General features: G+C 34.3%; 1 protein-coding gene across 1 annotated transcript; it reads right to left on the bottom strand.

Annotated features, from left to right (window-relative positions):
- Window positions 1-1,895: 1,895 nt before the first annotated feature.
- On the bottom strand, window positions 1,896-20,219 carry LOC143245950 (uncharacterized). Its single transcript, XM_076492201.1, has 15 exons — window positions 20,200-20,219; window positions 19,956-20,064; window positions 17,169-17,369; window positions 15,765-15,959; window positions 15,027-15,553; window positions 14,194-14,887; window positions 13,928-14,043; window positions 11,958-13,805; window positions 10,396-10,684; window positions 9,660-9,809; window positions 7,983-8,174; window positions 6,490-6,682; window positions 4,939-5,093; window positions 3,310-3,461; window positions 1,896-2,386 (listed from the first exon to the last, which is right to left on the bottom strand). The coding sequence occupies exons 1-15, from the start codon at window positions 20,217-20,219 to the stop codon at window positions 2,383-2,385; spliced, it is 4,845 nt and encodes a 1,614-aa protein (XP_076348316.1). The 3' UTR covers window positions 1,896-2,382.
- Between the last annotated feature and the right edge of the window lie 1,201 nt (window positions 20,220-21,420).

Genomic DNA, 21,420 nt, shown 5'->3' on the forward strand with positions numbered 1-21,420 from the left:
CAGAATCGAATTTTTTTTTGTTCCTTTAATTTTAACACATTCTGCAGATTTATAGGCACATCACATACATGAACTGGAAAGGTTCCATCACTCCTGTTCTCAATGAATCTATGATTCATTTTCATGAAGGATTTCCCACAACAGGGTTTTCAAAACTTATAATGGATGCAAATTTTGTTTTTTTGAAATAAGAAAGAAAACAAGTGTCAACTTCCACGACAACGTAATTAAGGAAATGGTTTTTCTAAAGTCAATCATGTTAAAAGCGCAGTCATTTAAAAGACCGTGGCTATAGCATCATTAACTCATCCATCACAGTTTAAGTCAACTGAAAAGCGGCAGTTGACACTTTATTATCAACAAACCTACAGAAAATTTCCATGAAAAAACCAAATAAAAACGCATTAGTTTATAAAAGTGTTCCACCTTTACGAACAACCCTACACTTTTAAGGAACATATAGTGGTTGAAATGTGTAAGATAGGTTCTGATGCACTCCTCTACCAACCACTAGTAACCTAAAATTATTCAGGTATTTTAATATGTGATTGTATCATCACAATTAATCATTCATTATTATTCAGCGGAGTGGATACTAAGTTATGTGATTTTTGTTTTGTCTTTTCTTTCCTAAAACGTTTAGTTTCGTTGAAGAATTTCGACTAGAGAATCAATGTGTCATCTTATTTGCCCCACCTCGGTTCAAGTCTGCTTCAAAACAACAAACAAAGCAATACCTTAGTCACTTCGTGTAACATTTGCCTACAAGTTTTTCAAACCCTCGTATTATACTGAAAATAATGCTAAGCCTAACATTTTTTTCTAAGCTTATATATCGTACCGAAACATATGCTATACCTAACAACTTTTAATAACCTCATGGTTGTGTACCAAAACAGTTGCTAAGCCTAACTTTTTTTTTTTCTAAGCCTACATGTCGTACCGAAACAGATGCTATGCCTAATGACTTTTTTAATAACCTCATATTTGTTCCAAAACAGTTGCTAAGCCTGATGCCTTTTTTATAATCTCGTGTATTTGTACAGAAACACCAGTTCTTTTGGGACAGTAAAATTAATGCAAATAAAATAATAAAAATTGACGTTAGAAAAACAAGTAATTATGTTATTAATCCTTAAGTTACCAATCTGATTTGTAACTGACGTAAATAGAATTAATAATAATTCACTTATCTAATTCACACCACAACAGTCGTTGTTTGTGAAATCTAAAAATATGTCTGTCGTATTCCAGTTGGCCTCATAAGTACACGTATCAGGTTTGTTTTGAATATCGCGCAAAGCTACACAAGGGCTATCTGCACTAGCCGTCCCTGATTTAGCAGTGTAAGATTAGAGGAAAGCAGCTAATCATCACCACCCACTGACAACTCTTGGGCTACTCTTTCACCAACGAATAGTGGGATTGACCGTACCATCATAACGCCCCCACAGCTGAAAGGGCGAGCATGGTGTGACGGAGATTCGAACCCGCGATCTTCGGTTTACAAGTCTAGTGCCTTAACCACCTGGTCATGCCAGGCACAGGTATTGTTAGCACTAGATGTTACAGATATATTGTGGTTTACATACAACATTCTTTTGTTTGTATTAGCCTTAACCACCTGGTCATGCCAGGCACAGGTATTGTTAGCACTAGATATTACAGATATATTGTGGTTTACATACAACATTCTTTTCTCACATTCAGATATAAACTGTTAGAACTTGCAAATAAAAATTTTGTTTGGCCTTTATGTAAATCACTTCCTTCAGTACCATAATGCATACTTTATACAACTACTATTTTGAATAAAAGAAACAAAACAGTGTTACGAGGTAATCCAAAAATAAAATGTAACTTATTAATTTTAATAACTGACAAAATTTTCCCACTTTGAGTTTAATCCAATTTTATTATTATACAACATAAAAACGTACATGATAATCTGTTTTTGTTTGTTTTTCTTTTATACAGGTTAAAAAAGTGATAAAAATGAGAGGTGTATGAACTACAGCACACATACAACACGAATAAAAATCATAAGAATGTACAAGGAAGACACGGTCCTAGTGCTTGGAATTCTTTGACATATTCATCACTGCAACTATAGCATCAACTGGATCAATAAATTCTCGCATGTGTTTGTGTCCAAGTATCCAGTCTGGTTGGATTTGTGGCTGGTTTTGGTGACATGGGGAATGCAGACAGACATGCTGGAAATCACGCTCTTGGAACACACAGAAGATGAAAGAAATGAAGACGATAGAGTGGTGGACAACCGAGCTTTGGTCAGTTTCCTTTCCTCTTCCATCTTGTGTCGCCGACAGGTAAGATAATGGAGACTTTTGATTTTCTCCATCACATTCTTGTTAGATTTCATCACCTACACCAAAGTCAAGTCAGCATTCAGTTCAGTTCATACACTCTTTCAAGTAATATAGGTTTCAGATAATAAAGACAGTTGACAGTTGCAAAAATAAAAATATGACAGAAGACATTACAAGAAATTCACAATTAATTACATTTCAAACAAACCAAAATTATTACACAGTTTGTTCTCTCCAGGACAATATCAAAGCTGACCCAAATTAGAAAATTTGCAAGTATACCACATGTAAATTCAGGTTAGAAAAAAACCAAAGTATTACAACACTTAAGAACACAAAATATAAACACTGTAGAGGTAAAAGGAACACTAAAATAATCTTTTGTTAGACTGTTAATAACTGTGATGAATATCCTCTGTGCCATTCTACAGCCTAGTGTGCAAACAGTATCCTCTGTGCCATTTTACAGCCTGTGCAAAACAGTATCCTCTGTGCCTAGTGTGTAAACAGTTCTACAGCCTAGTGTGCAAACAGTATCCTTTGCCATTCTACAGCCTATAAACAGTATCCTCTTGTTTACAGCCTAGTGTGCAAACATATCCTATTAAAACAGTATCCTCTGTGTCATTTTACAGCCTAGTGTGCAAACAGTGTAGTTAAAAGTATCCTCTGTGCATTTTACAGCTAATCCTCTGTGCCAACAGCCTAGTTAATATATTTCTTGTTTTACATTTATTAAAACAACAAAACAACAGTGTAGTTAAAACACTAAGAATTAATTGTATACCATCACCACCCTATTAATGTAATCACATTTTTACCATCTCACTTCACAACAAATCTGACACATTTCAGACACCATAATTTTCGGATATTTCTGTTTGGCTGCTCCTAGAACTCTCTTCCTTGTAACAAGTTTACAAAGATAAAAGTCTATCTAGATTTTAATTTCTACTAGCTGGTCGATAGTCGTTATTACCGAGGCCTTCCCAGGATCCTGGAAGAAGATCCATAACAGTGTACAGACTTTCGAAAAATAGTTTCACCCTTCTCTCTGTAGATTCGCAAGAGGTCCAGCAGAGTATCGAGAGAACCAGTCACTGTCCACACAGAATCCACCGTTTTATCATACTGTTGATGTGGAAAGAAAACAATTCATTGAGATTGTGTTACAATATGATGAGAAAATCAAGTGAAACACACACTGTGCATCTATTACACAGAGAGAGAGAGAATGCTATCAAGTTACACTTATTAATTTGTGATAAGAACCAGATGCCCACTTACATCAAAACTGAAATCTAATTTGATAACGAGTACAGCTAATTAAGTACGCTTTTCTTACATGTGTAATTATATAAACTATAATGCTTTGTTTCATCAAAGACAAGGGTACTCTCACTATTAAAGATAACTTAGGCCATAAATACATGACACACTTATCTTAAATACAATAACATTGTATAATGTAGCTTAAACAACAGTATTATAAGATATATACAATATTTGAGTAATACCTGCACATGCATACATAAAACAAAGAAATTAACACATTTCTTCAGTAGTAAAGTTTGAAACACATTTACAAGTTCATTTCAATGCAATTTAAGTGTTTTTTAATCCCTTGTACTTCTTACTCTCATGAAAATGGTATAAATTAAAACTTAAATCACAAAAATGATGCAGTTAAGTTGGTCTTTTTATAGTAATAGCTGAGGAAAAAACGTTTTTATACGGAAACAAATTAAGGGTAAGTTAGGTCCCAGGCTAAACGTTTTATACAGAGCCCATCATGAAAAAAACAAAAAAGTGAAACCACAAAATGGGCTTTTTTTTTTTTTTTTCACCCTAGCCCCACCTATAATACTCCTTTAAAGCTCTGTGAATGGTTAGGATTTCAGTTTCACACACAAACTTTCTCAGAGTTCTTTTGTTAAGGTCTGTATGTTATGGTAATGACTTTCTCAGAGTTCTTTTGTTAATAATAATAATAAAACAATGACTTTCTCAGAGTTCTTTTGTTAAGGTCTGTTTGTTATGGTAATAATAAAACAATGACTTTCTCAAGTTCTTTTGTTAAGGTCTGTATGTTATGGTAATAATAAAACAATGACTTTCAGAGTTCTTTTGTTAAAACAAATAAAGGAAAATAATAAAACAATGCAAAGATTTCATGAAAACAAATAAAGAGAAAATATTTAATGTAAGTTTAAAGCCGGGTGTTAAACTGTCATTACAGAAGCATCTGGTTTATAAAACCAGTTTAGAAATGAAATAAAATAAGGTTAACTTGCAACAAGAAATAACTCAGTATTATAGAGGTGTTGCAGAAACATGCAGTACTGGATAAGAGGAAGATTGAAGAAGCTAAACGTCACACAATGTAAACAGCTCGCCTTTCTTGATGACGAGAAACCCACTTGAAATAAAAATGTATTTTAGAACGGCTGGTATTAACACTTACTGATAAGCAAAGACCAACGTTTCGACCTTCCTAGATCATATTTAGAAATAAAATGATCAAGGAACAATAATACATTTGAAGCAGAACCTATGTTGTCATGGTAACAACCCAAGTGAAACAGAATCTCTGTTGGAGAATACAAACCTTGGCAAGATTTAACAAGATGTTTGTGGAATATTTAATCAATTCCATGTGAGGCAAGCTTCGGTTACAGCTTCGTATCAACTGGAAAAGGATTTCTACTGCACTGCCTTCTGCTATCTTCTCACAACATGACGCCGAGAGCCGGGTAACAACATCTGGGCAATTACATAAAATGGTTTAGCACAACTTTCAAAAAATGTAAAACAACCTTACAAGGATTTATGGACAACGTAAAAGCTTTGGTATAAACACAGTAAGTGAAATTTAAAATTTTAGAAGAAAGAAAGATTAATAGTGAAATAATTAAAACAATCGTTTTCTTTGGTTAAACAAAAGTTTCATTTTAAAATTCCACCTACATTTCTTAAGGGAACTTACTAGGAGAAACGTGAAGAAAAAATATCTACAGTCTAACATGAATTTATCACTTTTGTTAGGCCTAAAATATATTTTTCCATCCTAGACATTCTACATCAATACTCATTCTATAACAGACAACCTCAGATGGTTATTATATCACACACCAGTGTTTAATAAGTTTTCCTGGTTTAGTTCAAGTGAAGGTAAAACCATTAAAATCTTTACGCAGAATAAAAACATTTTAACAGTTTTTCCAGAATGTAAAAAAAAAAATATTCTTGGTCCCAGAAACAGAAAAATTTTCATGATTTTAAAATGTTAACTCTAGCGTTTAAGTGATTGCAAAAATGATTCCAACAACAGATGGAATCTTGTGTAATTGCTAGTCTCAAAAATTACTTTTTATGTAATGTATGCACTCTCAGATATAAAGACAGAGGGCAAATGCAACAAACAAAATCGTTTGTAATTCATTAAATACTTACTACACATGTACAACTCTTCTTAAACTTACAAAAATCTCAACTTTTATATTCAAAACAAACATTTTGTAAGCCATATATTAAAGGATCTGACACTGCCTAGCAGCACAGAATAGAACGACATACACAAACACTCGAGCATTATACAACATGCACGTGTTCGTGATAAAAGTTGTCACAATATTTTATTAACACTCAGGCTTCTTACTAAACAAAATGTTTCATTTAGTTTTCCAGTACATTTTCTCAGTGGTCACACTAGAATGTGAGCATCAGAATATAACAGAAATGTATTGAATATGTTGGTATTTCCAAGAAACAGAGAAATCCATAAGATAATAAAAATAGCACTTTGCACTTTCTCATAACCAGAATGGAAGAGATAAAAGCAGAAATTAGTACTATTATGATTAATTTGTTTTTTTAAAAGGTAACAGACTTAATACATTAAACCATCAGCAAAGATAAACCAACACCGTGTCCGAAGCAAGTGAAACTTTGACATTTTTCGCTACGTCATCCGTCAACATTGAGAAATTTAGTTAAGTTTGTTCTAAAAACAAAATTCCTGGATTTAAGACCCACAAGAACGTTTGGTCATACATAAAACTTGAAAAATTATTTCTCTCCTGTTTTCTAATTACAAATCTTGAGAGTAATTAAAACAAGTGGGTGTCGTAACATGAGAGCTAAAAAATCTCAGTCTCACCTAAATGCATCAGTGCAGACAAGATGTAGGATAGATTTCGGCAACGTAATAAGAAATCTAGAGCCGAAGTTGTTCGATTACATAATTTCTTATCTTCAGTAGCGTTCGCATTAACGGTTTTCAATCTTTCTCTTATTGTTTTCAGTTGACGACTCTTGAGTTTGCAACGCTGCACGTGCCCTCGCCAAGCAGCCTGATGTGAAAGAAACATATTACTACAATATTAATTTTTTAAACAATGACAAATGATATACAAAGAAACTGATACACTTACCTACATGTTGTCAGAGTTCTAATTTTTCTCTCTGTTACATATCTAAAGAAAACAGATTAATTTGCACATCTAATAATAATCTAACCACTACAACTAAATGTAAGTGATTTTAACATTTTTAGTAATATAACAGAAACATGACCTTTGAAATTCCCGGAACCACCTGACTCGTTAACAGACATATCACACGATTGAACTAGGCAACACGATTCGACAAATCTAGGAACTAAATCTACTGAACCAGAGAAAAAACTATAAGAAACCTGAAATTGTTATACTGATGGTTATAAAACAGACCAAATAATCTGATTAGATAAAATAATTGCAAGAAACTTTTGGATATGAGCAGAATTATAATAAAATAATTATGGATCAACACAATGGTCAGCCATCTTAAATATATCTTCTCTTCTGTATGGATGGTGCCACACAAACATACCCTAATCTCCTGCTCAGACCAGTCAAGATTCATTTTACAAAATCCAATTTAACAGGCACTTTCTGAGCATGATTCGTTAGCTGCAAAAATCTGATTATTGCAACAACAACAACAACAAAATCCCTGTAGAAGGCAATGAACAACAAATAACAGATCTATTTCTCACTTATGTGATAAAATACCACCCAATAATAAACATTGTTAACAGATAACTGTAGACATATCACAGTAGAAAACCAATAAACTTGCAACGCCCTGGTCTCATTGCAGGAAACATCAGAACAAGAATGGCAGGCCTAAAACAGCTTCAAGGTCAAAGGTATTAGACACAGGGCAAATCTGTTATGGCTACACTACACACAAGTTTGGTTGAAAAATAGCCTCCTATTTGGTTTTACCCAAAATTCCATTATCACAACTCAAATTGGTTCAGCTCTCTAGGGCTAAAGCCATCCTAAAACGTGCCTTCGACTCCTCTGTAGCCCCTGCATTCAACAAACAGTTTTATTGTTCCAGCTGCTAAATATTAAAGCATGTATACCTACAAGACATAGCCCACTTCTCCATCAATCTCTATCTGGTCCTCTACACAGACCAGGAAGAAACTGGTTCCATTCTTGACTTAAGATCTGGATAACATTTTATTCACACATGAATTATGCAAGCTCTAATAATCCTTATAAAAAATCTGACCACTAAAACTTAACAGGTCAACTCAATATTTATGCTAAACTTCAGTGTACACACTTTACCTTCCAATCTACACTTGATTGTACAAACCTGTATAACTGTAGCTGCATTTTGTTCCTTTACCAACCTCCTATAAACCAACCATGAACGCACTTTTGCCTGTATCACAGTTGCTGCCTTTTCTTGTGTAAGAAGATAAATTCGAGCAGCTCTCTGGAACAGTATTACGTTCTGTCGCAGACGTAAAAACCACAGTCTCTGCAAGCGTCCTCTCATCCACCTCTGGAGAAGTCATGAAATACTTAATGTAAGACATCACAAGTTGTACAGTTACAATAAATCAAATTTTGGCAAAAGCAAGTTTACAAAAATCAGAAGTACTTATAAAAATAGAAGCATGTTCTGTTTCACTTTCCAAAACCACTAAGATGTATATCACTGTTCAAAGAGATACATATTTATAATTTAAAATATGCCATATTAGCTCAAATAAGGAAACTTCTTAACTACAGTAATAGTAATAAAATAAACATAACAAAATTGTCTTTATTTTTCATAAACACTCAAAAATAAAATATTAGTTTTGTTCTAGGTTATACAACAGTTATTGTGCTGTTTTCATAAGTTATCTTTGTTTAGAAAAACGTTAAAATGTGCAAGTCATACCTGTAGGGATTATCACACAGTATTCACACTGATGAGTTAATTTGATATTTAACATTAAAAAAACCATTTAATGTAAGTAACCCCCCCTACCACATATTTCCACAATCCTTTTGATAGTTTTCCACACCTTTTCACATGACAAACTTTTTTCAAGCTCAACTTTCAACCAATCATTATCTTAAAAACATAAATGATATATTAATTGAACTTGTCACACACTTCTTGTAGTTTGTTTGGAAGTTTGCATAAAGCTACACAAGGACTGTCTGTGTTAGCCATCCCTAATTTAGCAGTGAAAGACTAGAGTAAATGGAGCTTGTAATCACCACCCACTGCTAATTCTTGGGCTACTCTGTTACTAACAGACAATACGATTGACCATCACAAAACCACCCCAGGGCTGGCGTGTTTGGTGGGATGAAGATTCAAGCCACAAGCCGCAACCCACAGATTGTGATTTGAGTGATATAACTGCCTAGAAGTGTCAGGCCCACCCACTTCTTTTGAAAAACAACAATGCCTTACATTGAGACTGGTAAGATCATTTTAATACTTCTACAAAACTGTTACGTGTTTTGTTTTACAGACAATAAGAATTCCCATATACGTTTGATTTTCACAGGTCCAGCTCTGTTGAAGAGATCTGGTACAGATGACAAGTTTTCTTGATGGCAACTTGTGACAGACAAAAACTTGTATTAAATGTTACAAAACCTGTAAATCACTATTTAATAATAAACGAAATAAAAGCAACTGCAGTCAAACATGTTTAACTTTAATAGTTTTCACCCAAAAACATATCTTAGTTTTAACTTTTGGAAGAAAAACTATATATAGTGCAAAGACACTTCAATCTTCCAAACACAAAAATAAACTCTAAAATGAAATGTCTGAAAAAAAGTCTTACCACAAAAATTTTCTTCAATGTACTTAAATTGAAAACTGTAGAGCAGTGTGGAAATTATGGTAGCTTACAAGTGATTTTATTCCCAAATTTCTGGGGTCAGATGTGTATCAAGTTGCACTCTTTATGCATAAAAATAATGCCCATATACTTTGACCAGTATGAACATTTAATGTTTAAAAACTAAGATTACTAGCCTGAATAACAACAACTGCATCCAGTTGTTTCTTCGCCAACCTCAAATTTAATATTCGTCGGTAAAACCTTTGAACTCGTACAGCCGATAGATGACGTAATACCATGGCTACAAAACATTCCACTTTGACAGTTCTTGCCATAAGTAAAGCCTATAATTTAAAATAAACAAAAGATAATTATTTATAATGTTAACATATACAATAATACAAAATATACTACAGTAATATGACCAACAAGAAATTCAACATTTCAGAAATGTTTAGCATAAAAACTTTGTTATTAACACAGCAAGTTCACACAAACACCCCTATTTAATTATTAATCTAAATATTACATTCAGTTTTATCACTTTTTGTGATAAGTAAATGGAAAGGTCAGACATTCTATTTATTATTTTTAGAGGTACTCAGTGATATCCATAAGTAACATATTCAACAAATCAAGTTTCAAAACATTTAAAGATTAAAATGAAAACTTGTTAAATCAGTGTTTTGATATGAATACAGATTTTTAGGACTAAATATCAAACGTTTTAATGTTTGTTTTTTCCAACATTTAGCATCCTAAAGCAGCTTAAACTCATTGGTAAACTGTGCCACATTTAGTATACCTAGATCTTAGAGCATTTCATAATCTACAATTTCAACTAATGAACAGACCTCGACAATGTTTCGACTAATATAGATACATAAAGTAGCTGATAAAAAACAACATCTGAAACAATGATTTACTTACATCCAGGTGTTTTTGAGCCAAGAAACCACGAACAGCTTCTTGTAATTTTACTCTAATTTCAAGTTGCTGGTCCATCTGAAGAAGTTGCTGGCATTGTAACCAACTACGTGCCTTGACTTGGAGTAGTAACACTGGCCGATAGATTTTCAGATAACGTCTTTTAATCAGAGCACTTTTGTACCATCTTTGAATTGTAATGGCTGCCTTTAACCTTTTCACTTGTCGACGTACTAACCAACCTCTTGTAGCTGCTTGAAGCTTCACTGTGCTGCTTTGTAATCTCTCAAACCTGTAATCATTTTTTAAACTTATTTCACACAAACTGTTCATTACAATTTCTGTAATACATGCAACTGAAATGAATCTTCGCTTCAAGTTGGAAGAAAAATTCAGAATAAAAGTATTACAAAGTGAGAAACAAACTGGATATAATGTGATATCATGAAGACATTACCAAGTGAGAAACAAACTGGATATAATGTGATATCATGAAGACATTACCAAGTGATATAATGTGATATCATGAAACAAACTGGATATAATGTGATATCATGAAGACATTACCAAGTGAGAAACAAACTGGATATAATGTGATATCATGAAGACATTACCAAGTGAGAAACAAACTGGATATAATGTGATATCATGAAGACATTACCAAGTGAGAAACAAACTGGATATAATGTGATATCATGAAGACATTACCAAGTGAGAAACAAACTGGATATAATGTGATATCATGAAGACATTACCAAGTGAGAAACAAACTGGATATAATGTGATATCATGAAGACATTATATAATGTGATATCATGAAGTGTGAGAAACAAACTGGATATAATGTGATATCATGAAGACATTACCAAGTGAGAAACAAACTGGATATAATGTGATATCATGAAGACATTACCAAGTTTATAATGTGATATCATCTTTTCAGTGGAAATCTTGTAATTAAAACCGCACCATTTAAGGCCAAAAGAAATTTCCATGAACTGCAAGATTTGTTGTTAATCACAAAAAATGCCTCAAAATAGCCAGCTTCTATAGGGAGAAATGTTGATTTTAATTACAATAAATAAATATTTACATTTTAAAGATATTCGTGATAAAGTTAATCACCCAGTGGGATCCTCATCTGTTTAATCTATTTAAATTATAAATCATTACTATTATTTGGCTAAGTAACTTTACCAATACACTTTAAGTGTTACATTAAATTTTATAGTAAAACAAATTATTGATAGAAGCAAACAGGTACACATCATATTCCAATTAAATCACTTGTTGAATCCAAACAAATCTTGATGTATATATTTCAACACGTTGTTCAACATGCATTATTTAACATAAAATAGAGTTGTATCTATTATTCTATAAAACCAACACTTTGTAAACAATTCAGCAGTGCATACTAAATTTCAAGTTATGATATGCTTAACAAACTTAATTGAAAAACTTTAAATGATTCACTTAACAAATAATATATACAAGCAAATTTACTGAATTTTTTTCAGGCAACAATAGCTACAATGGTCAAACAACACAGAAGTATAACAAACCTAATCTTTTGTGTTCGATCCTCACGTATTGCCCGAAACCAACGTTGAATCACCACAGCAGCTCTTCGCTGGAGAAGAAACTGTTGTCTTAGTTTTCGCCCTCGATATGAGGTTTGAATGTAAACAACACGATTTCTCACAACCTGAAACCTTTTTCTATATATTGTTGCTCTAAAGCACGCTTGAATTATCACAACACTCTTTCGAAGCTCAAGATAGCCTTTTCTCACTTCTTTTGCTAACAACCAACTTCGAAAGTATTTCTGTATTTCATATACTGCCCTGAGTTTCTTTTGGTACTTCCCCCTAGCCAGCACCATGCGATACCAAGACTGCAACTTCATGGCCGAGGACCTCATTACTAAGAATTTCTTTCTTACAATGACGCAACGTATGACAGACTGAACAATACGTGCAGAAACCATGGTTTTCGTAATTCTCCTTGCCACGAAGCCTCTGTAAGCGCTTTGGATTATTATGGCACTCTGACGAAATTGCACAAATTGCTGATGATACAACCTGCATTGTAACTTTGCTTTCCATCTCTGTTGAAGAAGTACAGTTGTCTTTTTCAGTTGAACAAATTGTTTTCTTGTCCTATGTGTCCTGTATGCAGCCTGTATTGTGGTAGCAGCCCAACGATTACGACCAACCGTTTTCCTTACAACGTAACCTCGCCACCAAGCCTGCACCTTGATGCAAGCGTTACGTAGCAACTGGTACCTTCTGTACTCAGCTCGTCCAGAGAGCTTTGCTTTAAACTTTTGCTGAATGAATGTAACCGCACGACACATCTGTAAAAATTCTGCTCTCTTTATCAAACCACGGACATACTTTTGTAAAGTAACACAAGCAGCCCTCATTTCCAGAAACTTGTTTCTTGCTATAAACATTTTCATGTAGGACTGAATTATAATTGAAGCCTTTTCTTCCTTCATTTTTTTCCTGACTAAATATCCCTTAAACCAAGCCTGTACCAATGTGGTAGCCCGTCTCTTCCTCAGAATTCTCTTTTTGAGTTTCTGGAGTATTAAAACATCAGTTACAAGCTGTCGGATCCTGATGAACAGACTTTTTCTTCTCTGAAAGTTCTTTCTAGCAATAAATCCCCTGATGTATCTCTGAATGATTATGGCTGCATGGTGTTCTTTCTTCAAGTGTTGTCTTACCTGGTGCCCTCGCCAAGAGCTCTGGATTACCAACACTGCTTTCTTCATTACTAAGTAACGTTCCAATTCCCTTCTTCCGTTCAGAAAAGCTCTGAAATGAGCTTGAAGTACCAATGTTGCTCTTTTTTTTGCAGCATATTTCTTTCTCTCTCTATATCCTCTGTAAAGAGTTTGAATTATTACAGCACCATCTCGTCTGCGTTTCAGTGCTGATCGAAGCTTCCAACCCCGATATGCTGCCTGGATTCTTATCACAGACTCCTTCAAGCTCAAGTAGAAAGCTCTATCTTTCTGTCCCATCAAATATGCTTTGATAGCTTTCTGTAAAACTACTACTGCTTGTTTAAGTTTAAGAAAAGACTTGCGATCTGAGTATCTTCTGAAGCAAGTCTGAATCCTTGTTGCAGCAAAATGCAACTGACGAACTTCTTGCCGAATTTTCCAGCCTCTGTAACCCGCTTGAATTGTTACGACTGGAGTTTTAACCTTCTGAAACTCGTGTTTTGCCGACCTGCAAGCCTTGACAGCTCTGTATCTTCTTTGTAGGTTGATGACCACTTGCTTCAGTTGAATGTATTTCTTCCTAACCAAATATTGTCTGATGCATGCTTGCACTGTCACAATATTATTGCAATACTTCTGCAGCAATCGTCTACATATCCACCCCCCGTACCCAAGCCTGTATTGTTAGAATAGCTCCCTTACTGATGTGGTACTGTAACATGGTTCTTTTCCCCAAACTCCAAGCACGGTAACGACATTGTATTATTACAGCTGATCTTCGCATTAGCAGATATTTACTTCTCTGCCGAAACATTCTGTACTGAGCTTGGATCAAAATACACGCACGAGACTGAATTCGGTTTCTTTCCGGACCTTCCAGCCACGGACTCCAGCTTGCAGAGTGATAGCAGCTCCTTGAGCAAGTAAATACTCTCTACGACAAACCACAGCTAGTTTCTTTGCTCTGTACCTTTCTTGGAGTACAAGAGTGGCCCATTTTAAAATTCTAAACCTTTTCTAACTAGAAATCCTCGTATCAGCTTCTGGATCCTTCTACAAGCTACCTGAAGCTCTAAATAACGTTTCCTGGACTTCATCATTCTAAACTGTGTCTGCAAAGTGATCGTGGCTTGTTTTAAGTTCAAGAAATTCCTCCGAATTTCTTTTCCACACTGCCAAGCACGCACTCTTTCCTGCATTTTGTAGGTAACCAAACAGAGTTCCATGTATCGTGATCTTTGTTGGTACATTCGTACACATGCTTGAAGTTTTATCACAGCTTTCTTTTGCATACAGAACTCTCGTCTTTCCACGAATCCTCGATATGCAGCTTGGATGAGAATTGCAGCATTTCTTTTCAGAATATACTCTTTTCTTTCCTTCCGACAGTTTAGAGTAGCAATGCGTCTATCTTCTATTTTCTTAACGTAATTCTTGATTAACAAATAATGCCTGCGTGCAATAAACCCTTTCATTCTGGCTTGTAAAACCAATACAGCTTGTCTATAAGCCAGGAAGTCTTTTCGAGCTTTTTTCATTCTGAATTGTGCTTGTACTTTAACCACTAGTTTTAGGAGTAGAAGGAACCTCAGTCTCTCTTTGTTTCTTGCTAACGTAGCTTTAAAATGTTGCTGCAGAGTGATTGCTGCATGCCTTATCTGAAGAAAACGTTTTCTAGCCATTAACATACGAAAGTAGCTCTGCAACTTTATTACAGCTGACCTATGGGTCAGGTACCTCTTTCGGAGAAGGTAGGACCTGATATAAGATTGTAATATGACAACACTTTTCTCAGAGCAAGATAATCCTGCCTAACCTTCTGTCCCGTCTTAGTGTTCCTCCACCACTTCTGAATACAAACTACTGCTGTTTTCTGTTTTTTAAAGAAATTTTTTGCCAAATAACTTCTTGCGTGTGCTTGCAATATAACGACAGCTTTTCTTTTGCCAGAAAACTCCGTCGAGTTTTCTTCGTCCTGTACCATCGTTGTATGTTTATTACTGCATAACGGATTCTCAGATAAGCCATTCTGCACTGCTGACCATGATATATAGCTCTCACGACTCTTTGAAGTCTAAGAATAGCAGCATACAATTGATGGTATTTTAGTCTAGCTAACCACCCTTTCACAACAGCTTGAATGGCCACAGCTGCTCGCTGCTGTCTTTCCAGTCTTTTCCTGACTAACCAACCACGAACAAGAGCTTGGATGAAGATGATGGAACACCTTATACGGATATATTCTCTTCTCTGTGTACACCCTATTATGTGGGCACGATATTGGCTTTGTATTGTTTTAACAGCCAGTTGGAATTTCAAGTAAGATTTCCGTGCCTTCCAGGAGCGGATATACTTCTGTAAGGTAACAGCAGCAACTAATCTTTCCTTCATTTCCTTCCTTGTTCTGAAGCCTCTGTAAGCAGCCTGGAAAGAAACAAACAAGATATCGGAAAATGTACAGCACATAACTTTAGTTACATAACAAATTTTCTCAGTTGTTTAAATGCAGATGTATGAAAACCTCATTGTTTATACAATAAAAACATAATGCACGTCATATTTTCAATGCTGTTTACAGGAAAATATGTTAAGTTTTCCTTAATTAAGTACTCTACCACAATATATTACTACAAACCTGAATAACAACAGCCATCAGCTGTTGGTACTGGAATAGTTTCTCTATACGCAAGCTTTGCAAACGTTTCCTTGCTACAAAACATTTAAAGGCACACTGAATGATGGTCGCTGCCCTGTTTTGTTTGTTCAGTTGTTGCCGGTGTAAAAACTTGCGAAGAGCTCTTTGAATTACTGTTGCAGCTTTAATTTTGGCCTGCAACATAAAGTACAATATTACCAAACAATACAAATACTGACAATACATGTATACATATAAAGCAAAAGTACAACACACTATGAAAACAGTTTGGTTACTTACTTATCACTGTTACAAGTTAATAGTCTCCACATGATACGCTCAAACTGCTAAACTGGAATAAAAGTCGCTTACAATATATAGAAAAGGTGTCAGGATAGCTTGTAACCATAAGAAAGACTTTCAAAACAATGCAAGTGATAATTTGTGACAGGCTTTTCTTAACCAGAGGTTAATAAGTAATAATAATGGAACCATTTGTGAGGTGTATGCCTCTGTCATCATGGCCTTTCGATTAACACCCAAAATACTCTATGTAAACTCTAACTTTGTAAATGGCTTATATAGATAAAGATTTGTTAAACATCTTACTGCCATGTAAAATATCACAAGAGAAATAATCCATGGACTTAAGCACAAAATGTACTTTAACATTTGATATACAAGATATTTTTCCTTACATTTTTTTTAGACATCCTGCTTTGTATTAAATGTACATTCTCTCTCTCTTAAAGTATGTTTCAATACAGTAATAAGATGTTTTCTATGCTGAACCTAGTTTTCTTAGATAAGGAAAATGTTTATTAAGATTCCCCAAATGTTTGTAGGGTACATCTAACGTTTTTCAATTTAAGAGTCAAACAAGAGGTACTCAATACAGTTGAAACTTTAGTTTGCAAATTGGCTACAAGGACAGCACTGTTAGCAGCACTGAGGCACCAGGTTTGTTTACATCTGAAGTCTTGTGTTTTGGCTTATATTTTACCCTTATTTTAAATGTACATTTTGTCTTCCAATGAACCAAGAGCAATGCTAGTGCTGTTTAAAACTTTATTCAACACGAGAGAGCAGAAACCATCTTACAAGGTACATTAAGCCTTATTACAGATATTCCATTTACGTCACAATCTTTATCTCTGCATAAAGATGCAGTAGACACTGTCTTACTGAGGGTCCCTTGTTGGTTATTCTTACCAGTATCATAACACCCTGACCTTCAGTAATTCTCAGTCTGTCTAGATCTACCATATCATGACTTTACACAAAGTTTATTATTTCTTTGTGCCATAACATTTGTTATTAGAAGAAAGTGAAATGTCATACTAACAGTTATGTAGGGTAACTAAAACAAACAAAATGATATTTAATGTCACGACCAGAACCTACCTTCCTCTTGGCTTCTTCCTTCCTAATTTGTCGTCTCTTCCACGCAAGTTGTAAAATTCGGGCTGCACGAATTTCTTCACTCAGATCAATCAGTCGTGCACTGAGATACGTTACCAGGGTGATGACCACTTTCTCATCAGGAATAGTATTGGACATATCTGTTGGTTTAGTCAAAATGGGAATACCTCCAAGCTCTTGCATCTAAAATGAGTTAAACCTTCTTAAACACCGACATTTTTATGTCAGTGCTAAGTTTCATAAAAAAGTGAACCATTCTACACAACTGATTAATAAACCAAGTATGAAAAAATTCAATTCATTTTTTTCTTCCAGAAAAATAATATTCAAATTTAAATTATTTACAATATAATTAGTGTTATTACTTTGTTATAATTTAAGTTCTGTGAGATAGATGTCAGATGAGTCATAATGTAAATTTTAATAGAAATTAAGCTTCTAATATGATGAAGCAAAGGTACAGGGACAAGGTTCACTCTTCTAACAACAAATTTTAGTTGAACTAATGATAAACATAAGTCATGTTGAATGAAAAGTCAGCTTCCATAGGTATGCCAGTGATCTGTTTAAACGTTTTTCAAAGGTCACATAGTTATAAGAGTTAAAGTTGCATATTGGTCTTCTATATAAACATATCAGTGTCAAAGAACAAATTAATTAAATATTAATAATACTCAAGTCTTGTAAAACTTAATACATGAAATAATAAAGTTGTATGTTGGAAGGACAATTAAAAATTCATTCAAGAGAATAGAAAGTAGTCCAACATTCTAGAACTGTTGTACCGTATTCCTAAATAGGCCAAAACCAATGGCAAAATAATTTAAGAATTATTTTAGGTCATTAAATATGATATGACAGATTTAGTTACAGTATTTATTAATTTACAAGACAACCACATTTTAAAAGAATTTTGTAATTATATACAAAAGTAAATTTATTAACCCTTTAAAATGTGATTTTTGTTAATCAATACGGTAACTAAATAATATTAACTAAAGTTTAGATATTCAATTACTAAATAATTCTCAGAAAATTATATAAAATTAGCAGTTATTTCATATTAATTTACTGAAGATTAGTAATAATATTAATTATATTAATTAAATTCTATAGATGAAATTTAAATATCCAATCTTCTCTATCTGTTTTATAATCTCTATCTCATTAAAGATGTACATTTTAAACCACGAGTCACAAACGTTTTTGGATAAATGCAAAATGTAAAAATAATTCATTTGTTTTTGGAATTTCGCTGAAAGCAACACGAGGGGGCGTTATAATGTGGCCGTCAATCCCACTATTCGTTGGTAAAAGAGTAGCCCAAGAGTTGGCGGTGGATGGTGATGACTAGCTGCCTTCCCTCTAGTCTTCCAATACTAAATTAGGGACGGCTAGCACAGATAGCCCTCGAGTAGCTTTGTGCGAAATTCCAAAACAAACAAACAAACCAAATATGTACAATTTCTAAAACATATAAAGTAGTACAGGAAGGAATGGAAAACAATGTAAGGTACTGCATTCAGTACAGTAATAAATTTTCATGCTGATCCTCAGTCTTGTAAAGTTTATGATATGAGATAATTTATGAAAGAAGCCAAAATATAGAAGAGAATGAAAATGATGCTGCTGTAAATGAAACTTTTGCTGATATTTGGGAGTGTGAATAAAGAACAACTTCTCAAGTTGCTGACATTGAGGAAAGAACTGTACGGTTGCACTGATGATGTAGATGCTGAAAAAAACAAAAACAAAACTAGATTAACAGAAACTGTTTTAGCAAAACAACGAAATCTTTGAACAAAATGTTACAGAGGTCTAATCTTTGATTAAAAATATTGTGTAATAATTTCCATTTCATCAAAGCTAACCAAGCACCCGGATGTTAATAACCATTATTACAGTAATTAAATGGATTCTTTTTTGTCTCCAAATAATAGATCAGTTCGATACCATTGCCGTTCTTGAAATAAATTCAGTTACACCAAATAGTTGTAATTGGGTTGCTGATTAACCACAATGTAACGTGTAAAATAACATTTGCGAGTTTTAAGTTATTCAAGTTAATTACCTGAACGTACTTATACAGACACTACAAGCCAACCATCCAGTCAGCAGGGCCCGCTACTAACAGTGTTTTGTATGTGTGTTTGAAAATAGTAACTGTATTCACTCTCCCACAGTATGGAGCTTGTTTAGTGGAATTTTCAAACTTAGATCTTTCGATTTCACATCTCGTCACACTAACGTTTAGGCCATGACCGACTCACAATGTATTACATAAACTATAAGGATATTTAAAATTATCTTACCGATTTTATGTGTCAGACTTCTTTCCATTTCGGGTTTCGTTATAAGTATCTGTGCTGTTTGAATAAGGGAATACCCACCGTTGTACCATATGTTTATTTTTATTTTTAGGAAGGTAACTGTATATTCCTGTAATTGACTGTTTATCATGGTTCTTATTGGAACACAGTCAACAGTGGCTGACTGAGTTGTTGAATATCCAAATTGTAAAATACTTTTCATGTTTTCTAGTTCTCTATAGCTGCCCTCTAATTCTTTACTGGACTGAAAAACTGAGTGCCTTTTACAGAATGTTGAAACGTGAATATTTGGTCTCTCGCAATCGTATGATTCTTCAGCTTGATGGATTTCAGCTTTTGTTTCAAATGTAAATGAACCTTCATAAAGTGAACAGAAACGCAACAAGCTTTCTTCATAAAAGAACAACTTATATTTTTCATTTTCCTGTGGTTGACTAACCGTGGTTATTTCTCTGAAGTTTTCAAATTCGGCTTCTTCGACAAGATCATCTATCTCTTCTTCTACCTCTGTAACGTAGCTTTCATTTTCTTCGTATCTTCCAGTGCAGCTATAAAATAAATTAGTAAAAGTATTTTGTTTGTTTGTTTGGAATTAAGGTCAAAGCTACACAATGGGCTACCTGTGTTGTGCCCATCACGAATATCGTAACCCGTATTTTGGCGTTTTGAGCTTTCAGACTTACCACTGAGTCACTTGGGGCATGAGACTAATATTACGTATGTAAAAAAATAATTTAGTAAAAATCAAAACAGCTAAACAAAACAAAAAGATGGAATAAATATAAATGTAAATGTACATTTATTAATGTAAGTTGTTTAATACATGGAAATCTAATTTTGTCCACAATGCATATTGTTATTTTTTTCCCTTTGATATAAACATGCGGAAAATTAAAGAAGTGACTGCTTTTAATCACATATGTCCCCTGTGGGACAGAGGTAAGTCTTTGGATTCACAACGGTGAGATGAGGGGTTCCATTACTCTCGGTGGATACAGCAGATAGCCCGATGTGGATTTGTTATAAGAAAAACATGTACACACGCACACATAATCATGGGCCCAGCATGGCCAAGTGGTTACGGCACTCGACTTGTAATCTTAGGGTCGCGGGTTTGAATCCCCGTCACACCACACATGCTCGCCCTTTTAGACGTGGGGGCGTTATAATGTTACGGCCAATCCCACTATTCATTAATAAAAGAGTAATCCAAAAGTTGGCGGTGGATGGTGATTGCTAGCTGCCTTCCCTCTAGTCTTACACTGCTAAATTAGGGACGGCTAGCGCAGATAGCCCTCGAGTAGCTTTGCGCGAAATTAAAACAAAACAAAAAAAAAACACATAATAATGTATATAAATGGCCCGGCATGGCCAAGTGGGTTAAGGCGTTCCACTCGTAACCTGAAGGCTGCACCAAACATGTTCGCCCTTTCAGCCGTAGGGGCGTTATTATGTAAGGGTAAATACAACTATTCTTTTTCCACTAGGTAAAAGAGTAGCCTAAGATTTGGCGGTGGGTGGTGATGACTATCTGGCTTCCCTTTAGTGTTACACTGCTAAATTAGGGACAGCTAGCGCAGATTGCCCATCAGTAGCTTTGAGCGAAATTTAAAAAAACAAACAAACAAATAAAACAAATGTGTAAAAATATGAAAAAAAACGAAATTTAAATATATTAGTGTTATTGAAAGATGCTGGTTGGGTCATCTATTAATTGCTTATATTATTGCTTTCTTTAATATGTTAACAAAATTTTATAAATTGTATTGGTCTGTTCCAAAGAAAGCTAGTACAGTATCACCATATTGACAAACTTATAGACCCAGAAATTAGATAAACCGAGCACGGTAATTTCATTCGAAAAAGAAAATAATAATACCCTAATGCTATTACTGATGTTTCCT

This window comes from Tachypleus tridentatus, chromosome 3, assembly GCF_004210375.1.
Source record: "Tachypleus tridentatus isolate NWPU-2018 chromosome 3, ASM421037v1, whole genome shotgun sequence".
In the NCBI taxonomy this organism is placed as follows: domain Eukaryota; kingdom Metazoa; phylum Arthropoda; class Merostomata; order Xiphosura; family Limulidae; genus Tachypleus; species Tachypleus tridentatus.